Here is a 22,971-nt window from a genome sequence, read left to right as displayed (position 1 = left end):
TATGTAACTCTGTGTTGTTTTTATTGCACTGCTTTGCTTTATCTTGGCCAGGTCGCAGTTGTAAATGAGAACCTGTTCTCAACTGGCTTACCTGGTTAAATAAAGGTGAAATAAATAAATAAAATAAAAGAATGGTTCTCCTCACAGGTCCGTGAATCAGCCCATGCTTGGTGAATAGCACTTGTTGATCTCTGGGAGCAGTACACAGGAGAGCTGAATAGATAATGTGAGACAAAAGTGGGAGACCAGAATGAATAAAATAAATCACAGCAAAGGAATGTATTTTGTGAGCTACAAAATTAACATCCTGACTTTTGAGGCAGGCAGGGTGCTCTGCAATCATCCTAGTCCAACTATTGACAGGGATAATGTGCCATTTCGTATTTGTCAGTATCAATGAAATTAGTGGGTCCTGCCTTGATGACTATTAGATTTACACTACTTGTCCTATAGATTTTTGTAGTCTTAAATTATTACTTTGAATAAACTGATAGCTAAAACGCTCCTTGTCTCGGAATGACATGCTAGCTAGTGATAAAGCTACAGTATCTGCTCCTGCTAGCTAGCAACAGATTTGCTTGTTGTACCTAGCTAGCTAGCTAGCTAGCTAGCTAGCTAACTAGCAAGCTAGCTACATTACTAAGGTTGCTGTGTTCTAAGTTGGGAGTCGTTTTACAGCTTGCATTGATGGTATCATGTTTCTATAACTAAATAGTTCTAAATAAATAAAGACTTTACCTGATAGCAGTTTGTCGGATGAAGATTGCTCTCAAGATGTCACCAGCTGTCTACTACCTTAGATACGGATAATGTGATTGGCAGACGGGATCAGCAGAGATAGTACCATGGATAGTACACAAGTTTTGATTGGTTTACAATTTAGTACTCTGCGACGTTTGCCTGTCCAGCTAGCGAACATAAAAGTACATTTTTAAATTTTTGTGTTCAGAATAAATAAATACACACTATGTAAAAACCAGCTCCTCCCTCGACAGAGATTGATCATCTCGAAAACTAAAGCAGATCCTGTAGCTTTCTACGGCCCATCATCTAAATGGGTTAGTTGATACAGGTCATATTGTAACCAAATACACGTCTCAATCTTAGACAATATTCATATCTTAATTTATTTAGTTGCCTCATTACATAGCTCTCTGTTACTTCTCCTTGATCAGATGGCCCAGTGGTGCCAGCTGCAACTACTGGAGTCTAAATACCTGGAGCAGGTCGACCAGCTCTATGATGACTCCTTCCCCATGGACATCAGACAGTACCTCAGCAAGTGGATTGAGAGCATCGACTGGTAAGCAGTGATGGTAGGAGAGTGTCTGCTGTATTTAATGGATAAATAAAGATTGACTCTCTACTGTAGTCTATTCATCTCCTTCATCCGATATCTTCCCCTGTGATTGAAACCCTGTAGGGAAAATGTGGCTGTTCAGGACTCCTTAGCAACAGTACGTTTCCATGACCTGCTAGCCCAGCTGGATGACCAACACAGCCGCTTCGCCCTGGAGAACAACTTCCTGCTACAACACAACATCCGCAAGATCAAGAGAAACCTCCAGGTATAGTATGAGCTCAGTTACGTCTTTACCAGTGGCCTTCCATACTGTATTGCTTGTATGTTACAGTAATGATCTATAATAACTTTTTTTATTCTGGAAGTTTTTGATTTGTAATTCGTTTTTAATGTATGACCCCAGTGTCTGAGTTGTTTTTGGGGTTTATAGTAATAAAGTACACACTTTCACAGGACCACTTTCAGGAGGACCCTGTTCACATGGCCATGATCATCTCCAGAAACCTGAAGGAGGAGCAGAGGATTCTGGCTGCTGCCAAAAGCATAGAGGTGCCCTACATTGACTTGTATTGACATACATTGTAATTCATAAAATCACCACACGTCTTTCTCTATCCATGCTGTCAGATATTGTAGATGATCCATAACTGTATATTGGAGCGTTTACATGCTTTAACTGTGCAGTTAAATGAACAGTATTTTCTTCTCAGACTAACAGAGAAAACACACAGACTAGCATGGTTCTGGAGAAACAAAAGCTGGACAACAAAGTCAAAGACATGAAAAACAAGGTTCAGGTGAGTTAACATTTCCATCATATACTATATGTTGATTGTTTCCTGGTGGAACAAGTCCATCAGTGATTTGCAGTACATGTTCATGCATGTCAGGTTTGTCATCTATCTGATCCAACACGTTTATCTCACTTGCTAGGAAGCGGATCAGAATATAAAGTCTCTGGAATACCTTCAAGACGAACATGACTTTAAGCTAAATATTCTTAAGAACAGAGGTGAGGTGATTTATTCTCAATTTGTAATAGATCATCATCTATTTACAGGAATCTGTGTTTCAAGTATAGTCAGTAAGTGAATGTTTTTCCTTCTCTCACTTTAGAACATGAAATTAACGGGCTGACACTGAAACAGCTGGAACACGAGAAGCAGCTGATTGTAGAGATGTGTTTCAAGCTGAAGTTCAAGAGAGGGGTAAGAGGGGTCATGATGAGGCTAAACAGTGACATTCTATCATGACATTGTACTGTGAATATTAACTGATTGTTTACACTTCAAGCACCACTAAAACGACATGTATTCTAGTCATTCAGAACATATGAGTTGAGACTAAGGGGGCTTTCACACCAAATTGGTTTGGTGCGGTATTTCAAAACTCTGGTGCGTTTACCCCCTTAGTTCGGTTCGTTTGGACTGGTGTGGACACTATATCCGCACTTGGGAGCGCACTAAACAACGCACAGTGGTTTGCTCAAAAAGGGTGGTCTCGGTCCGATTCAATTCGTACTGTGGTGCGGTTCGCTGCAGGTGAGAACGCAGTCCGGCCAAACAGAGGAAAATAAGTTGCGCATTATTATTGGTTGTTTGACTGAGCATTTGATTTAAAGCACCCAGCATCATCACTTGAGATCTCTGAAACTTTCTGTGAGTAGCAGCACATTTATGAGCGCATCCGATGCAGATTAGGGGAGCTGTGGGCTATACCGGGGATATAGCTGAATATAGCCTATTCACCTCGCAGTTAGAGCGGCTATTGTCCTCAGTTTCCTCCCGCATGTTGATGGAAGACCAAAGCGAAAGTAATATGAAGATTGGGACACACAAGTGATGCTTCATGATAATCATAGATGGATTTAACGTGAGCATTTAAACAAATTACTTGAATGGACACATGGTTTTGTTAAGGAATCTTTGTTCGTTTGACATTTGGCAGTGTGAAACCAAGTGGACCAAATGGAGGGGAAAAGACAATGTAACAAATAGTTGAACTCCGATTTGAACTATAGCTCAAAACTATGTGTGAAAACACCTTAAGAGTGTATTATCCAGTAATAACCAGCCTGCTCATATTGAAGAGTAGATAATAACTGTTCTTTGTGTGCATGGACTTTACTTCATTTCCTCCACAGGAAGTGGTTGGCCAGTTGGCTGAGGTGCTTAACATGGCAGAGGCGGTCCAGTCAGACCTGATCTCAGAGGAGCTGCCTGAGTGGAAGAAGAGGCAGCAGAGCTCCTGTATCGGAGGACCACCCAACGCATGTCTGGACCAACTGCAGAGCTGGTGTGAAGACTAGTTCATTCTCTTGGGCAAATTTTGTCTGATCAAGCAAAAATATGAATTTATGAACCCAACAATTTTTTTATAAAGTATTATTATTTTTCTTCGTATTCCCCTGTAGGTTCACAGCGGTGGCGGAAAGCCTGCAGCAGGTGAGGCAACAGCTGAAGGAGCTCCAGGAACTAGAGCAGAAGTACACATACGACAACGACCCAATCACACAGCAGAAAGGCTTCCTGGAGGGGCGGGCCCTGGCACTGTTCCGGAACATCCTAGAACAGTGAGTGACACCACACTTGTGTTCCACTGTTAAAGGTCCACTCTGTGTTCTTTGCTCCTGTTTTTGATCATTTAAATTAATTATATATACACACACACTACCAGTCAAAAGTTTGGACACACTTACTCATTCAAGGTTTTTTCTTTATTTTTACTGTTTTTTATTTTGTAGAATAATAGTGAAGACATCAAAACTATGAAATAATACATATGGAATCATGTAGTAACCAAAAAAGTGTTCAACAAATCAAAATATATTTGAGATTCTTCAAATAGCCACCCTTTCCCTTGATGACAGCTTTGCACACTCTTGACATTCTCTCAACCAGCTTCATGAGGTAGTCACCTGGAATGCATTTCAAGTAAAAGGTGTGCTTTCTTAAAAGTTAATTTGTGGAATTTCTTTCCTTCTTAATGCCTTTGAGCCAATCAGTTGTGTTGTGACTAAGTAGGGGGGGTGTACAGAAGATAGCCCTATTTGGTAAAAAACCAAGTCCATATTATGGCAAGAACAGCTCAAAAAAGCAAAGAGAAACGACAGTCAATTATTACGTTGACATATGAAGGTCAGTCAATACGGAACATTTCAAGTACTTTGAAAGTTTCTTCAAGTGCAGTCGCAAAAACCATCAAGCGCTATGATGAAACTGCCTCTTATGAGGACCGCCACCGGTCTAATGAGATGGCGTATCGCAGCAGAATGCTGTGGTAGCCATGCTGGTTAAGTGTGCCTGGAATTCTAAATAAATCACAGACCGTGTCACCAGCAAAGCACCCCCACACCATAACACCTCCTCCTCCATGCTTTATGGTGGGAAATACACATGCGGAGATCATCCGTTCACCCACACTGCGTCTCACAAAGACACGGTGGTTGCAACCAAAAATCTCCAATTTGGACTCCAGACCAAAGGACAAATTTCCACCGGTCTAATGTCCATTGCTCGTGTTTCTTGGCCCAAGCAAGTCTCTTCTTCTTATTGGTGTACTTGAGTAGTGGTTTCTTTGCAGCAATTCGACCATGAAGGCCTGATTCACACAGTCTCCTCTGAACAGTTGATGTTGAGATGTGTCTGCGACTTGAACTCTGTGAAGCATTTATTTGGGCTGCAATTTCTGAGGCTGCTAACTCTAATGAACTTATCCTTTGCAGCAGAGGTAACTCTGGGTCTTCCATTCCTGTGGCGGTCTTCATAAATTCCACAAATTAACTTTGAATTCCAGGTGACTACCTCATGAAGCTGGTTGAGAGAATGCCAAGAGTGTGCAAAGCTGTCATCAAGGCAAAGGGTGGATATTTGAAGAATCTCAAATATAAATAACAGTCTCATTTGTTTAACACTTTTTTTGGTTACTACATGATTCCATATGTGTTATTTCATAGTTTTGATGTCTTCACTATTATTCTACAATGTAGAAAATAGTAAAAATAAAGAAAAACCCTTGAATGAGTAGGTGTGTCCAAACTTTTGACTGGTACTGTGTGTATGTATGTACAGTGGGGGAAAAAAATATTTAGTCAGCCACCAATTGTGCAAGTTCTCCCACTTAAAAAGATGAGAGAGGCCTGTAATGTTCATCATAGGTACACGTCAACTATGACAGACAAAATGAGAATTTCTTTCTCCAGAAAATCACATTGTAGGATTTTTTATGAATTTATTTGCAAATTATGGTGGAAAATAAGTATTTGGTCAATAACAAAAGTTTCTCAATACTTTGTTATATACCCTTTGTTGGGAATGACACAGGTCAAACATTTTCTGTAAGTCTTCACAAGGTTTTCACACACTGTTGCTGGTATTTTGGCCCATTCCTCCATGCAGATCTCCTCTAGAGCAGTGATGTTTTGGGGCTGTCACTGGGCAACACGGACTTTCAACTCCCTCCAAAGATTTTCTATGGGGTTGAGATCTGGAGACTGGCTAGGCCACTCCAGGACCTTGAAATGCTTCTTACGAAGCCTCTCCTTCGTTGCCCTGGCGGTGTGTTTGGGATCATTGTCATGCTGAAAGACCCAGCCACGTTTCATCTTCAATGCCCTTGCTGATGGAAGGAGGTTTTCACTCAAAATCTCACGATACATGGCCCCATTCATTTTTTCCTTTACACGGATCAGTCGTCCTGGTCCCTTTGCAGAAAAACAGCCCCAAAGCATGATGTTTCCACCCCATGCTTCACAGTAGGTATGGTGTTCTTTGGATGCAACTCAGCATTCTTTGTCCTCCAAACACGACGAGTTGAGTTTTTACCAAAAAGTTATATTTTGGTTTCATCTGACCATACGACATTCTCCCAATCCTCTTCTGGATCATCCAAATGCACTCTAGCAAACTTCAGACGGACCTGGACATGTACTGGCTTAAGCAGGGGGACACGTCTGGCACTGCAGGATTTGAGTCCCTGGCGGCGTAGTGTGTTACTGATGGTAGGCTTTGTTACTTTGGTCCCAGCTCTCTGCAGGTCATTCACTAGGTCCCCCTGTGTGGTTCTGGGATTTTTGCTCACCGTTCTGGTGATCATTTTGACCCCACGGGGTGAGATCTTGCGTGGAGCCCCAGATCGAGGGAGATTATCAGTGGTCTTGTATGTCTTCCATTTCCTAATAATTGCTCCCACAGTTGATTTCTTCAAACCAAGCTGCTTACCTATTGCAGATTCAGTCTTCCCAGCCTGGTGCAGGTCTACAATTTTGTTTCTGGTGTCCTTTGACAGCTCTTTGGTCTTGGCCATAGTGGAGTTTGGAGTGTGACTGTTTGAGGTTGTGGGCAGGTGTCTTTTATACTGATAACAAGTTCAAACAGGTGCCATTAATACAGGTAACGAGTGGAGGACAGAGGAGCCTCTTAAAGAAGAAGTTACAGGTCTGTGAGAGCCAGAAATCTTACTTGTTTGTAGGTGACCAAATACTTATTTTCCACCATAATTTGCAAATCAATTCATTAAAAATCCTACAATGTGATTTTCTGGAGAAAAAAATACTCAATTTGTCTGTCATAGTTGACGTTTACCTATGATGAAAATTACAGGCCTCTCTCATCTTTTTAAGTGGGAGAACTTGCACAATTGGTGGCTGACTAAATACTTTTTTCCCCCACTGTATGTATGTATGTATGTATGTATGTATGTACAGTGGGGAGAACAAGTATTTGATACACTGCCGATTTTGCATTTTTTCCTACTTACAAAGCATGTAGAGGTCTGTAATTTTTATCATAGGTACACTTCAACTGTGAGAGACTGAATCAAAAATCCAGAAAATCACATTGTATGATTTTTAAGTAATTAATTTGCATTTTATTGCATGACATAAGTATTTGATACATCAGAAAAGCAGAACTTAATATTTCGTACAGAAACCTTTGTTTACAATTACAGAGATCATACGTTTCCTGTAGGTCTTGACCAGGTTTGCACACACTTCAGCAGGGATTTTGGCCCACTCCTCCATACAGACCTTCTCCAGATCCTTCAGGTTTCGGGGCTGTCGCTGGGCAATAAGGACTTTCAGCTCCCTCCAAAGGTTTTCTATTGGGTTCAGGTCTGGAGACTGGCTAGGCCACTCCAGGACCTTGAGATGCTTCTTACGGAGCCACTCCTTAGTTGCCCTGGCTGTGTGTTCCGGGTCATTGTCATGCTGGAAGACCCAGCCACGACCCATATTCAATGATCTTACTGAGGGAAGGAGGTTGTTGGCCAAGATCTCGCGATACATGGCCCCATCCATCCTCCCCTCAATACGGTGCAGTCGTCCTGTCCCCTTTGCAGAAAAGCATCCCCAAAGAATGATGTTTCCACCTCCATGCTTCACGGTTGGGATGGTGTTCTTGGGGTTGTACTCATCCTTCTTCTTCCTCCAAACACGGCGAGTGGAGTTTAGACCAAAAAGCTTTATTTTTGTCTCATCAGACCACGTGACCTTCTCCCATTCCTCCTCTGGATCATCCAGATGGTCATTGGCAAACTTCAGACGGGCCTGGACATGCGCTGGCTTGAGCAGGGGGACCTTGCGTGCGCTGCAGGATTTTAATCCATGACGGCATAGTGTGTTACTAATGGTTTTCTTTGAGATTGTGGTCCCAGCTCTCTTCAGGTCATTGACCAGGTCCTGCCGTGTAGTTCTGGGCTATTCCCTCACCTTCCTCAGGATCATTGATGCCCCACGAGGTGAGATCTTGCATGGAGCCCCAGACCGAGGGTGATTGACCGTCATCTTGAACTTCTTCCATTTTCTAACATGGAAGTTAGACTAACAGGTCTGTGAGAGCCGGAATTCTTACTGGTTGGTAGGTGATCAAATACTTATGTCATGCAATAAAATGCAAATTAATTACTTAAAAATCATACAATGTGATTTCCTGGATATTTGTTTTAGATTCCGTCTCTCACAGTTGAATTGTACTTATGATAAAAATTACAGATCTCTACATGCTTTGTAAGTAGGAAAACCTGCAAAATCGCAGTTTATCAAATACTTGTTCTCCCCACTGTATGTATGTATGTATGTGTATATATATATATATATATATATATATATATATATATATATATATATATATATATATATATATATATATATATATATATATATACTCAGCAAAAAAAGAAACGTCCTCTCACTATCAACTGCATTTTTTTTCAGCAAACTTAACATGTGTAAATATTAGTATGAACATAACAAGATTCAACAACTGAGACATAAACTGATCAATTTCCATAGACATGTGACTAACAGAAATTGAATAATGTGTCCCTGAACAAAGGGGGGGTCAAAATAAAAAATAACAGTCTGTATCTGGTGTGGCCACCAGCTGCATTAAGTACTGCAGTGCATCTCCTCCTCATGGACTGCACCAGATTTGCCAGTTCTTGCTGTGAGATGTTACCCCATTCTTCCACCAAGGCACCTGCAAGTTCCCGGACATTACTGGGAACCTCCGATCCAACAGGTCCCAGACATGCTCAATGCGATTGAGATCCGGGCTCTTCGCTGGCCATGGCAGAACACTGACATTCCTGTCTTGCAGGAAATCACCCACAGAATGAGCAGTATGGCTGGTGGCATTGTCATGCTGGAGGGTCATTTCAGGATGAGCCTGTAGGAAGGGTACCACATGAGGGAGGAGGATGTCTTCCCTGTAACGCACAGCGTTGAGATTGCCTGCAATGACAACAAGCTCAGTCCGATGATGCTGTGACACACCGCCCCAGACCATGACGGACCCTCCACCTCCAAATCGATCCCGCTCCAGAGTACAGGCCTCGGTGTAATGCTCATTCCCTCGACGATAAATGCGAATCCGACCATCACCCCTGGTGAGACAAAACCGCGACTGGTCAATGAAGAGCACTTTTTGCCAGTCCTGTCTGGTCCAGCGATGGTGGGTTTGTGCCCATAGGCGACGTTGTTGCCGGTGATGTCTGGTGAGGACCTGCCTTACAACAGGCCTACAAGCCCTCAGTCCAGCCTCTCTCAGCCTATTGCTGACAATCTGATGGAGGGATTATGCGTTCCTGGTGTAACTCCTAGTAGCATGCCTAAGGCACGTTCACGCAGATGAGCAGGGACCCTGGGTATCTTTCTTTTTGTGTTTTTCAGAGTCAGTAGAAAGGCCTCTTTGGTGTCCTAAGTTTTCATAACTGTGACCTTAATTGCCTACAGTCTGTAAGCTGTTAGTGTCTTAAAGACCGTTCCACAGGTGCATGTTCATTAATTGTTTATGGTTCATTGAACAAGCATGGGAAACAGCGTTTAACCCCTTTTCAATGAAGATCTATAAAGTTATTTGGATTTTTATGAATTATCTTTGAAAGTCAGGGTCCTGAAAAAGGGATGTTTCTTTTTATACCCATTTGTTCTTGAAGAATATCACTTCTAAATGCCTCAATACAGTATATCACCTCAACATTCCTTGTGTCTGTGGTGTGTCTCAGTTCATTGGTGGTGGAGAGACAGCCCTGTATGCCCACACATCCACAGAGACCCCTGGTGCTGAAGACACAGGTGCAATTCACTGTCAAGCTCAGGTAAGCACAAACACAACAGAACCTACCATCTGTAGTTCCTATGGATCTGTCCAGACCTGGTTGAGTTTTGATTTGTATTTCATCTTCTCTAGATTTCTTGTGAAGCTCCAGGAATTCAACTATCAACTCAAAGTGAAAGCTTTGTTTGACAAGTAAGTGGATGAGTGTAGTAGAATATATGTGTTTGTGTTATGTCCTGCTCTTGAATTTGTGATGTGAATACACAACTAAAGGGGGAATGCACATTGTGTTTTCTCTCCAGGGACGTTACAGAAAAGAAAGGGTTTCGTAAGTTCAACATATTGGGGACCAACACAAAGGTTATGAATATGGAGGAGTCAAATGGAAGCTTGGCTGCAGAGTTTCGCCATTTGGTAAGCTAGCACAATTTACAAATAGCATACAGGGCACTATATCTGAATGAGTTGTCCCGATTGGCCATTTGGACCTGCACTGTCATCACTCCTTACAGTTTATTCTCTGGTCTCAACACAGCAACTGAAAGAGCAGAAAGTAGCCGGCAACAGAACAAATGAGGTAAGAGACTACCTGCAGATTGATAGCTGGGTTATAGGACTGTCCTATAATGACAAGGTAATCAGTTACAGTCAATTCATTCCGATAGATATGATATGTACTAAGTACAGCGTGGTACTGAGTCCTAGGGTGCGTCACAATAATATCTCCTTTCTCCTGAAGTGTGCACTCGTTCACTACTTCCCACAAATCTAAAAAGCATTGGATTGGTATGGGCCGGAGGGAGTTTCCATCATATTTCTTTCAAATCGGTGAAGGGAAGTGAACAAGTGCAGACTTTTGGAGGAAGGTGAGACAATTGGGACATCGCCCTAATGTGTTACTGTCTGACCATGTTATTCCAGGGGCCTCTCATTGTGACAGAAGAGCTGCACTGCATCTGCTTTGAGTCTGAACTCAACCAGTCAGGTCTGGAGCTCAAGCTAGAGGTAAGTGGTCTGAAATATAGTTCAGAAAGGAAGCACCAAGTAGAAAACGTTTTTTTTTAACCATTTATTAAAGAATGAGTCATGCAAGATTTGGCGATATAGGCTCTGCTCCTTCAGGGTAGCTCACTGCCCAAGCAAAGCGTCAATATATCAAATTACCTACAAGCAGGAAAACAGAACCTAACAGGTGGAGGCTGGGGGGGTGGTGGTGGGAGCAAAGAAGCAAACGCATACTAGCAGTAGCAGCAAGCGGCAGCAGGATATGTTAGCAGAATCGGTCAGCTTAAATAGAACTCCAAATAAGGTAGAGGGGATTGTTACTAGCATCTAATTGGTGCCATCTCAGCTGATGCTGATTATTTATTTCAGAAAGTTAACGCCACATAGAAATATGTTTAACCATTTATTAAATAATTTAATATTGCAAGTCTTTGCGATATAGTCTCTGTTACATCAGGGTAGCTCACTGCCCAAGCAAAGCGTCAATATATACAATTACCTACAAGCTATACCAATCCCCCAAAACAGCAGAACCATACGCCAGACGACTATGTGTAGCTACGGCAGAATGCGCTGTTGAGATATGATAAAATAGACCAGCTAAGTCATCCTACCATTACAAGACCATACCATGTGTGAATATTAACAATTTGTAGAAGGCGCTGTGCAACGTATGTCTTATAGTTCTCATATGCTTGACGCAAGGTGAGCTGTCATCTTGGTATATGGGAATATTCGTCCTATCTAACTAACAACCGTAAGCAAAATGAACCCAACCGCCCTGGAAACTCACCGCCGGGTGCTCTCACTGAAACTAAATGAGTAATCATCTGACGTGTCTACATAAAAATATATCCTTATCTAACAAGCAAACGTAAGCAATATGACCCAGTCAACCACCTGCAGCTACAATGCCTTCGGAAAGTATTCAGACCCCTTGACTTTTTCCACATTTTGTTACGTTACAGCCTTAATCTGAAATTGATTATTGCTTTTTTCCATCATCAATCTACACACAATACCCCATAATGACAAAGCAAAAACAGGTTTTTAGAAATTTTAGCAAATTTATTACAAATTTAAAAAAAACTGAAATATTCCATTTACATAAGTATTCAGACCCTTTACTCAGTACTTTGTTGAAGCACCTTTGGCAGCGTTTACAGCATTGAGTCTTCTTCGGAATGACGCTACAAGCTTGGCACACCTTTATTTGGGGAGTTTCTCCCATTCTTCTCCGCAGATCATCAAGCTCTGTCAGGTTGGATGGGGAGCGTCGCTGCACAGCTATTTTCAGGTCTCTCCAGAGATGTTCGATCGGGCTCTGGCTGGGCCACTCAAGGACATTCAGAGACTTGTCCCAAAGCCACTCCTGCGTTGTCTTGACTGTGTGCTTAGGGTCGTTGTCTGAGGCGTCTTAGAAAATGTATCTAGGTTCACCTCATCATCCAAGTATAGAGAGTTTGTAAATCAACCAACAACGTTATTAGAAGTATGGTAACATAAAAGACAAATCCCCCATCGTGTATATGTAATGTACTTTATATCAAGTTGCCAGCAAATACAGCAACGTGTATTTGACGCCATCATAGCAAACGTAATGAAGCATGGTACTGGCAGGTAAACTCATCGACATTTAGGAGCTCTCAATAGGTCATTCTACCATTACATGACTGTCTACAAGGCCTCTGTGTAGCATAAGCTAATGCAGCCGTACATCTATTTCTCATATGACGCACCGCGTGTTTCTTGGCCCAAGCAGGTCTCTTCTTCTTATTGGTGTCCTTTAGTAGTGGTTTCTTTGCAGCAATTCGGCCATGAAGGCCTGATTCACACAGTCCCCTCTGAACAGTTGATGTTGATATGTGTCTGTTACTTGAACTCTATGAAGCATTTATTTAGGCTGCAATTTCTGAGGCTGGTAACTCCAATGAACGTATCCTCTGCAGCAGAGGTAACTCTTGGTCTTCCATTCCTGTGGCAGTCCTCATGAGAGCCAGTTTCATCATAGCACTTGATGGTTTTTGCGACTGCACTTGAAGAAACTTTCAAAGTTCTTGAAATGTTCCCTATTGACTGACCTTCATGTCTTAAAGTAATGATGGACTGTCGTTTCTCTTTGCTTATTTGAGCTGTTCTTGCCATAATATGGACTTTTTCTTTTACCAAATAGAGCTATCTTCTGTATACCCCCCTACCTTGTCACAACACAACTGATTGATTGGCTCAAACTCATTAAGAAGGAAAGAAATTCCACAAATTAAACTTTTAAGAAGGCACACCTGTTCATTGAAATGCATTCCAGGTGACTACCTCATGAAGCTGGTTGAGAGAATGCCAAGAGTGTGCAAAGCTGTCATCAAGGCAAAGGGTGGCTATTTGAAGAATCTCAAATATAAAATATATTTTGATTTGTTTAACACTTTTTGGTTACTACATGATTCCATATGTGTTAGTTCATAGTTTTGATGTCTTCATTATTATTCTACAATGCAAAACATTTTAATGAAACCCTTGAATGAGTAGGTGTGTCCAAACTTTTGACTGGTAGTGTAGTCTACCTGAGCTGAAGGCTTTGTCTAACTTGTGTATATATAAAAAAATCCAGAAAATCACATTGTAGGATTTTTAATGAATCTATTTGCAAATTATGGTGGAAAATAAGTATTTGGTCAATAACAAAAGTTTATCAATACTTTGTTATATACCCTTTGTTGGCAATGACACAGGTCAAACGTTTTCTGTAAGTCTTCAAGGTTTTCACACACTGTTGCTGGTATTTTGGCCCATTCCTCTTATGCAGATCTCCTCTAGAGCAGTGATGTTTTGGGGCTGTCGCTGGGCAACACGGACTTTCAACTCCCTCCAAAGATTTTCTATGGGGTTGAGATCTGGAGACTGGCTAGGCCACTCCAGGACCTTGAAATGCTTCTTACGAAGCCACTCCTTCGTTGCCCTGGCGGTGTGTTTGGGATCATTGTCATGCTGAACGACCCAGCCACGTTTCATCTTCAATGCCCTTGCTGATGGAAGGAGGTTTTCACTCAAAATCTCACGATACATGGCCCCATTCATTCTTTCCTTTACACGGATCAGTCGTCCTGGTCCCTTTGCAGAAAAACAGCCCCAAAGCACAGTAGGTATGGTGTTCTTTGGATGCAACTCAGCATTCTTTGTCCTCCAAACACGACAAGTTGAGTTTTTACCAAAAAGTTCTATTTTGGTTTCATCTGACCATATGACATTCTCCCAATCCTCTTCTGGATCATCCAAATGCACTCTAGCAAACTTCAGACGGGCCTGGACATGTACTGGCTTAAGCAGGGGGACACGTCTGGCACTGCAGGATTTGAGTCCCTGGCGGCGTAGTGTGTTACTGATGGTAGGCTTTGTTACTTTGGTCCCAGCTCTCTGCAGGTCATTCACTAGGTCCCCCCGTGTGGTTCTGGGATTTTTGCTCACCGTTCTTGTGATCATTGTGACCCCACGGGGTGAGATCTTGCGTGGAGCCCCATATCGAGGGAGATTACCAGTGGTCTTGTATGTCTTCCATTTCCTAATAATTGCTCCCACAGTTGATTTCTTCAAACCAAGCTGCTTACCTATTGCAGATTCAGTCTTCCCAGCCTGGTGCAGGTCTACAATTTTGTTTCTGGTGTCCTTTGACAGCTCTTTGGTCTTGGCCATAGTGGAGTTTGGAGTGTGACTGTTTGAGGTTGTGGACAGGTGTCTTTTATACTGATAACAAGTTCAAACAGGTGCTATTAATACAGGTAACGAGTGGAGGACAGAGGAGCCTCTTAAAGAAGAAGTTACAGGTCTGTGAGAGCCAGAAATCTTGCTTGTTTGTAGGTGACCAAATACTTATTTTCCACCATAATTTGCAAATAAATTCATAAAAAATCCTACAATGTGATTTTCTGGAGAAAAAACATCTCAATTTGTCAGTCATAGTTGATGTGTACCTATGATGAAAATTACTGGCCTCTCTCATCTTTTTAAGTGGGTGAACTTGCACAATTGGTGGCTGACTAAATACTTTTTTTCCCCACATAGAGACAGAAATATGCTCAGAACAGAAGCAGCAAGTATCGCTGTAATTGCACACTGTTCCAGACCTGCACGTTAAATTAAATGTGTTTTTAGTTAAATTTATAAGGGAAGGTATGTACGAAATTGTAAATGTGACTGCCGGTGCAAGTCACATTAGCTAATGTGAGCTAATTAGCTAATGTGACTGGAAGACACCGTAAATGTATAGCTGATACTATAGTGTCTTGCAGCGGTCTCGTGACCCGCGCGACACATAATAGGCTATTATCTGTATTGATTGCTGCACTAAACAAATTAGTGTCCGCATGAGACCAAATACTATCAAATCGTCGTGATAAGCACCATCTTGCTCATGTCATCAAGAAAACATTGGGACTCACTGTATATCGACGCATATAGGCTAGCGTAGGCCACTTCCTCCTGTATGGGCGAGCCGATTTCTCAGTGGTGAGGTGTGTTAACTGAGCGCACAGACTCTGCCCGAAGCTGGCATTGGGAACAAACAAAGTATAAAATACTCCCTAAACAAATCTACTAGCTAGCTAGTTGTAGCCGCTATTGACTGACAACAGTAGAGCAGCGACGTGGATTGATCCTCGCAGTCAATGACATCCCCTCAGCAGCCAGCATATTGAATGATGCGGGCAAGGTTCAAACACAGCTAGCGAGCATTTGCGAACAAAATTCATATCAGAAAACCGCAGCATAGCAAGAAACAGCTAGTTACAGCAGCAGTGTCAATACAGCAAAAGAAGCAAACTCATACTAGCAATCACAGCTGAGACGGGCACTCAGCTTCCCTATCTAAACTGGCTTCACTTTATACTAGGTCTACACTCCCATTTTCATGAGGTCCAACAGCACTCTGGCCTTATTTAATTTGACCTTGATTTTCTCCGGACTCTGGTCCTTCTTAGACCATCTCCCTGCCAATCGTGGTCATCTCCAACGTCAGCCAGCTGCCCAGTGGCTGGGCCTCCATCCTGTGGTACAACATGCTGACCAGCGAGCCAAAGGTAGAGTACAGTACATTCATTCAATTTAACCTTTATTTATACATGTTATTTGCATTGAAATCAAATCTCATTGCAAGAGAGACCTGTTCAGAAGGCCCATGCATTAGCCAGTCTAAATCAGATAAAAAATTGACAGTACACAAACGCACTGCTCTCTTTTTCTGTCTCGCTCGTTACCCTGGTCTGTCCCAGAACCTGAAGTTCTTCCTGAGCCCTCCTGCAGCATCCTGGGGTCAGCTTTCTGAGGTGATGAGCTGGCAGTTCTCCTCTGTCACCAAGAGGGGACTCAATGATGAGCAGCTAGGTATGCTGGCTGACAAACTACTGGGTGAGTCACGATGGGGGATTTGTCTTTTATGTTACCATACTTTTAATAACGTTGTTGGTTGATTTACAAACTCCCTATACTTGGATGATGAGGTGAACCTAGATACATTTTCTAACAGGCCAGAAAGCACAGAGGAATCCTGAGGGCCTTATCCCCTGGACCAAGTTCTGTAAGGTAGGTCATGACTACAATATACAGAATACAACATCTTTACAGTTCACAAACACAACAATATAGAAGGATACCTAGTAATCCATCTAGACATCTGAAGACACATTGTCTACTGTAGAGTATCAGTGAGAAGAGCTTTCCCTTCTGGCTGTGGATCGAAGCTATCCTGGACCTCATCAAGAGACATCTGCTGTCCCTGTGGAACGATGGGTGAGTTATTTCATTTTCAGTGGGTTGAACATTATCATTATCAGAGAGTTAGCAGTATGGTATCTATAGCTTGCCACAACAGACTTCATTCTGTTAGTTTCTCAGCACAAAAGCAAACAACTACACTGTTACGCTCTAATTAGCTGAGGAACGCTCAATTCAGTTCTCTTATATCGAGGCAGAGTTGAGTTTTGATAACTAGTCGAGGGATTTGATGGCAACAACATTGAGTCACCATCAGTCGATTCTTGTAAAAATTGAAAAATCGGTGTTTGTATTCGATAAAAGTTTGTGTTAAAAGTATGAATTTCAGCACCCCGCTGAAGGACCGTTGTTGTATAGGACAAACATAGGTACATGTAAGCTGATGAAGAATCGACTGATGGTGACACAATGTTGTTGCTAGCAAATCCCGAGACCAGTTATGAAAACTCAACTCCGCCTCGATATGAGAGAACGGAGTTGAGCGTTCCTCTTGCTAGTTCTAATGGACTACCAGGGACCACAGATGGCTGAATCAGCTACAGTGCATTCGGAAAGTATTCAGACCCCTTCCCTTTTTCCACATTTTGTTACGGTACAGCCTTATTCTAAAATGGATTAAATAAATACAAATCCTAATCAATCACAATACCCCATAATGACAAAGCGAAAACTTTGTTAAAAATGAAAAACAGAAATACCTTATTTACATAAACTACCAGTCAAAAGTTTGGACACACCTACTCATTCAAGGGTTTTTGTTTATTTTTACTATGTTTTACATTGTAGAATATTAGTGAAGACATCAAAACTATGAAATAATACATATGGAATCATGTAGTAAACAAAAAAGTCTTAAACAAATCAAAGTATATTTGAGAATCTTCAAATAGCCACCCTTTGCCTTGATGACAGCTTTGCACACTCTTGGCATTCTCTCACCCAGCTTCACTTGGAATGCTTTTCCAACAGTCTTGAAGGAGTTCCCACATATGCTGAGCACTTGTTGGCTGCTTTTCCTTCACTCTGCGGTCCAACTCATCCCAAACCATCTCAATTTGGTTGAGGTCGGGGGACTGTGGAGGCCAGGTTATCTGATGCAGCACTCCATCACTCTCCTTGGTAAAATAACCCTTACACAGCCTGGAGGTGGTTTGGGTCATTGTCCTGTTGAAAAACAAATGATAGTCCCACTAAGCCCAAACCAGATGGGATGGCGTATCGCTGTAGAATGCTGTGGTTGCCATGCTGGTTAAGTGAGACGCAATGTCACCAGCAAAGCACCCCCACACCATAACACCACCTCCTCCATGCTTTATGGTGGGAAATACACATGCGGAGATCATCCGTTCACCCACACTGCGTCTCACAAAGACACGGCGGTTGGAACCCAAAATCTCAAATTTGGAATCCAGACCAAACGACAAATTTCCACCGGTCTAATGTTCATTGCTCGTGTTTCTTGGCCCAAGCAGGTCTCTTCTTGTTATTGGTGTCCTTTAGTAGTGGTTTCTTTGCAGCAATTCGACCATGAAGGCCTGATTCACACAGTCCCCTCTGAACAGTTGATGTTGAGATGTGTCTGTTATTTGAACTCTGTGAAGCATTTATTTGGGCTGCAATTTCTGAGGCTGGTAACTCTTAACTTATCCTCTGCAGCAGAGTTAACTCTGGGTCTTCCATTCCTGTCGCGGTCCTCACGAGAGCCAGTTTCATCATAGCGCTTCATGGTTTTTGCGACTGCACATTAAGAAACTTTCAAATTTCTTGAAATGTTCCGTATTGACTGACCTTCATGTCTTAAAGTAATGATGGACTGTTGTTTCTCTTTGCTTATTTGAGCTGTTCTTGCCATAATATGGACTTAGCCCTATTTGGTAAAATACCATCTTCTGTATATCCCCTACCTTGTCACAACAGAACTGATTGGCTCATACGCATTAAGAAGGAAAGAAATTCCACAAATTAACTTTTAAGAAGGCACACCTGTTAATTGAAATGCATTCCAGGTGACTACCTCATGAAGCTGGTTGAGAGAATGCCAGGAGTGTGCAAAGCTGTCATCAAGGCAAAGGGTGGCTACTTTGAAGAATCTCAAATATAAAATATATATTGATTTGTTTAACACTTTTTTGGTTACTACATGATTCCATATGTGTTATTTCATAGTTTTGATGTCTTCATTATTATTCTACAATGTAGAAAATAGTTAAAAATAAAGGAAAAACCTGGAATGAGTAGGTGTGTCCAAATTTTTGACTGGTACTGTAAGTATTCAGACCCTTTGCTATGAGACTCGAAATTGAGCTCCGGTGTATCCTGTTTCCATTGATCATCCTTGAGATGTTTCTACAACTTGATTGGAGTCCACCTGTGGTAAATTCAATTGATTGGACATGATTTGGAAAGGCATACACTTGTCTATATAAGTTCCCACACTTGAAAGTGCATGTCAGAGCAAAACCAAGCCATGAGGTCGAAGGAATTGTCCGTAGAGCTCCGAGACAGGATTGTGTCGAAGCACAGATTTGGGGAACGGTACCCAAACATTTCTGCAGCATTGAAGGTCCCCAAGAACACAGTGGCTTCCATCATTCTTAAATGGAAGAAGTTTGGAACCACCAAGACTCTTCCTAGAGCTGGCCGTCCGGCTCGGGAGAGAAGGGCCTTGGTCAGGGAGGTGACCAAGAACCTGATGGTCACTCTGACAGAGCTCCAGAGTTGCTCTGTGGAAATGGGAGAACCTTCCAGAAGGACAACCATCTCTGCAGCTCTCCCCCAATCAGGCCTTTATGGTAGAGTGGCCAGACGGAAGCCACTCCTCAGTAAAAGGCACATGACAGCCCACTTGAAGTTTGCCAAAGGCACCTAAAGACACAGACCATGAGAAACAAGGTTCTCTGGTCTGATGAAACCAAGATTGAACTCTTTGGCCTGAATGCCAAGCGTGACATCTGGAGGAAACCTGGCACCATCCCTACGGTGAAGCATGGTGGTGGCAACATCATCCTGTGGGGATGTTTTTCAGCGGCAGGGACTGGGAGACTAGTCAGGATCGAGGGAAAGATGAACAGAGCAAGGTACAGAGAGATTATTGATGAAAACCTGCTCCAGAGCGCTCAGGACCTCAGACTGGGGCAAAGGTTCACCTTCCAACAGGACAATGACCCTAAGCACACAGCCAAGACAACGCAGGAGTGGCTTCGAGACAAGTCTCTGAATGACCTTGAGTGGCCCAGCCAGAGCCCGGACTTGAACCTGATCAAACATCCCCGGAGAGATCTGAAAATAGCTGTGCAGCGACGCTCCCCATCCAACCTGACAGAGCTTGAGAGGATCTGCAGAGAAGAATGGGAGAAACTCCCCAAGTACAGGTGTACCAAGCTTGTAGCGTCATACCCAAGAAGACTCGATGGTGTAATCGCTGCCAAAGGTGCTTCAACAAAGTACTGAGTAAACGGTCTGAATACTTATGTAAATGGGATATTTCAGTTTTTTATTTCTAATACATTTTGCAAAAATTTCAAAAAACTTGTTTTTGCTTTGTCATTATGGGGTATTGTGTGTAGATTGATGAGGGAAAAAACAATTTAATCCATTTTAGAATAAGGCTGTAACGTAACAAAATGTGGAAAAAGTTAAGGGGTCTGAATACTTTCCGAATGCACTGTACATTTACAGAATTGTTGAACAATGTGAATTTCCCCTGTCAAATATACATAATAAAGTAAAATGTTGTTTACATTTAGTTGCATTCTGGGCTTTGTGAGTAAGGAGAGGGAGAAGTCCATGCTGACTGGGAAGTGTCCAGGCACGTTCTTGCTGCGCTTCAGTGAGAGTAGCAGAGATGGAGCCATCACATTCACTTGGGTGGAACACGACCTATATGGTGAGTCTGTGAAAACACACACACCACACGCACACACAGCGGCCCTGTAGGCAATTACAATTAAAAGGTTGATGTGTGTGTGTTTCGCAGATAAGCCTGTATTCCATGCAGTGGAGCCCTACACCAAGAAGGAGCTGTCTGCTGTCTCTCTGCCTGACATCATCCGCACCTACAAGGTGATGGCAGCTGAGAACATCCCAGAGAACCCACTCCGCTTCCTCTACCCAGACATCCCCAAAGACAAGGCCTTCGGAAAGTACTACGCCAGGGCCACAGAGGGTAAGCAGCCAGCAACCTTTTTGTTTCAATCCTCTGTAAATATTATAATAAATAATATATGCCATTTAGCAGACGCTTTTATCCAATGCGACTTAGTCATACGTGTATACATTTTACGTATGGGGGGTCCCGGAATAAAGAAGCATTACTGAAATCTACTTCCATTGTCCCATCAATCATGCCCCTTGGTAGCAATTGTGTTCTTTTTGATTTACACAAAGCCCCTGTGAGGACCAGGATGTCTGTTTGGTAGACCTTTGGGGTTGTGGAGCAGTTGGGGCAGGTGGTCTTTATCTCTGGCCCACCATTTTAATTTTTCAGCATCGGAGCCCATGGATGTGGAGAGTCCCACCACAACAGGATACATGAAGACAGAACTCATATCAGTGTCAGAAGTGTAAGTCTAGAGTACACTTCATATTACTCAATATTCATTTATTTTGTAAAAGGTGAAGGTGCCATAAATACTGTATTTGTATTTGCAATAGTCTGGTTTGAGTATGATTGATGATCTGACTTAACTGTCATTTTCGCAATGTGTTTTAGTCACCCATCTAGACTGCAAGACAACATGATGCCCATGTCGCCAGACGTGTTCGGAGAGCTGAAGAGGAGTGTTGCACCAGTGCTCCAGTGTTGGAATAGTCCTAAGGATATTGATGCTGTGGTGAGTAAAACTTCCCCTCTGGTGCTCAAAAAAGTTTATTAAATTCCATTCAATTGCAGTCTGATGCCAAACACTATCTAAGAATTGATGAACAATGCAATCATTGGCGAATATGTAGCCGATATGTCATCATGACATTTCTCGTCCATTATTCTTCTTCATCATACTACTTGCCTCAGCCATCTGATCTCGGAGAGTTTTTACCTGAAGACTTTCAGGTATAGTTAATGGTGCCGTTTTCGCCGAATAAGCATGTCTTTGCTAGTAATAACAGGCTGTGGGTGACATTTCAATGACACAAAATAAACACTGGTGCTGTCAAACCGTACCTACTGTAGTAACTTATAGTAGTACGTGCAGTACAACTGTTTTGTGTTTTCAGCATGAGGCTCATGTATGCATGATTATCTGTAGTCTGCTACATTTCCTGACCAGTATGCAACATCCTCTAAAAATGCTTAAATCCCTTTAGATTGGAATGAATGTGCATGTTGCAAATTCAATGTCATCATGATGGCATTTATTTTGTCCCGCTAGTCTAACCTATGGTAGTTTTGCATCCATAAAGACATTTTGCTCATGTTGACTATTTATCATCCTCTGTAGATGTTTGAGAACATGCCTAACTTGGACAGCAACTGAGCCAACGGACATGTGGGACCTGATCATTTAGTCCAGAACATGTTTTATATTGAAGCCTATTTCATTTGTATCCTTTACTCTCCTTGAACTTCAGTAGTCATGTTGCAGAACATATAAACTTTTTTTGTACGGAGTCAGTTTGAAAGATATACAATTACAGTAGAAATATACATTATATATTACGCTCACTGGAAACAATTATATATTTTGGTGATAATGTGTATAAACATAAAACACTTAGCTAACTACTGTAACATTCATATAATGAATGAATAGGCGCTCCTAAGTCTTTCCATGTCCATATTCAACCATATACAGTCCTGTGTGGCTCACTTGCGACGCCACGGTTGTGGGTTCGATTCACAGTAAGGGAAAAAAAGGTCTGAAAATGTATGCACTCACTACTTGTAAGTCACTCTGGATAAGACCATCTGCTAAATGACCCCAAAAAAAGAATAAAATGAGATATTATCCATCTTTTGAAGTTATTTATTTATTGTTTGATCATTGAAATAAACATATCTCCATTGCCTGCAACACACAGCTGAAGCAGATATACTTGAATGAAAACAAACAAACTGATGACATCAGTATACACCTGTGGTACATTCAAAATAATTAGTTAATGTTGAAGTTGACCTGCAACTACACAGATGAACAATAAACACTCATACATACGAGGCTTCTTGTGCAACAGAGACTGGGGATACAAAGTCAAATCACTTGAGATGAGTTATTCAATAACAATATCATAGTCATTCATCAAATCACAAGTATGTTGCATGAGTACTTTTAGTACAATAGTGTAGGGCTTGAGATTTTGAATGCAATGCCCTCTGTCATTACCAGATTTGTAGTTGCTGTCCCT

General features: G+C 42.0%; 1 protein-coding gene across 2 annotated transcripts; it reads left to right on the top strand.

The window, feature by feature from the left end:
• The first annotated feature begins 1,037 nt into the window (after window positions 1-1,037).
• LOC311119994 (signal transducer and activator of transcription 1-alpha/beta-like) lies at window positions 1,038-22,580 on the top strand. 2 transcript variants are annotated; one of them, XM_084194628.1, is made up of 24 exons: window positions 1,038-1,058; window positions 1,176-1,303; window positions 1,424-1,568; window positions 1,757-1,852; window positions 2,014-2,100; window positions 2,237-2,315; window positions 2,420-2,511; window positions 3,447-3,598; window positions 3,717-3,875; window positions 9,809-9,901; window positions 9,994-10,053; window positions 10,164-10,275; window positions 10,397-10,438; window positions 10,783-10,866; window positions 15,837-15,935; window positions 16,128-16,263; window positions 16,382-16,437; window positions 16,553-16,644; window positions 20,376-20,515; window positions 20,606-20,794; window positions 21,116-21,191; window positions 21,341-21,461; window positions 21,641-21,679; window positions 22,068-22,580. In XM_084194628.1, exons 2-24 carry the CDS (start codon window positions 1,176-1,178, stop codon window positions 22,101-22,103), a joined length of 2,313 nt encoding a protein of 770 aa, XP_084050754.1. In that variant the 5' UTR covers window positions 1,038-1,058; the 3' UTR covers window positions 22,104-22,580. The 2 variants fall into 2 exon arrangements, with proteins under 2 accessions (XP_084050754.1, XP_084050755.1); XM_084194629.1 differs by lacking the exon at window positions 21,641-21,679.
• Window positions 22,581-22,971: the final 391 nt, after the last annotated feature.

The sequence above is a fragment of the Coregonus lavaretus genome (genome assembly GCF_964263955.1).
Source record: "Coregonus lavaretus genome assembly, contig: HAP1_SCAFFOLD_2101, whole genome shotgun sequence".
Classification (NCBI taxonomy): Eukaryota; Metazoa; Chordata; class Actinopteri; order Salmoniformes; family Salmonidae; genus Coregonus; species Coregonus lavaretus.
Note: the sequence above shows the minus strand (reverse complement) of the source record. Positions and strands in the feature narration are given on the sequence as shown.

Coding starts and splice junctions, on each gene's coding strand:
- LOC311119994 (XM_084194628.1), top strand. CDS start 1,176: ATGGCCCAGTGGTGCCAGCTGCAACTACTGGAGTCTAAATACCTGGAG. Junction 1,569..1,756: donor AGATCAAGAGAAACCTCCAG/GTATAGTATGAG, acceptor ACACTTTCACAG/GACCACTTTCAGGAGGACCC. Junction 9,902..9,993: donor CAATTCACTGTCAAGCTCAG/GTAAGCACAAAC, acceptor CATCTTCTCTAG/ATTTCTTGTGAAGCTCCAGG.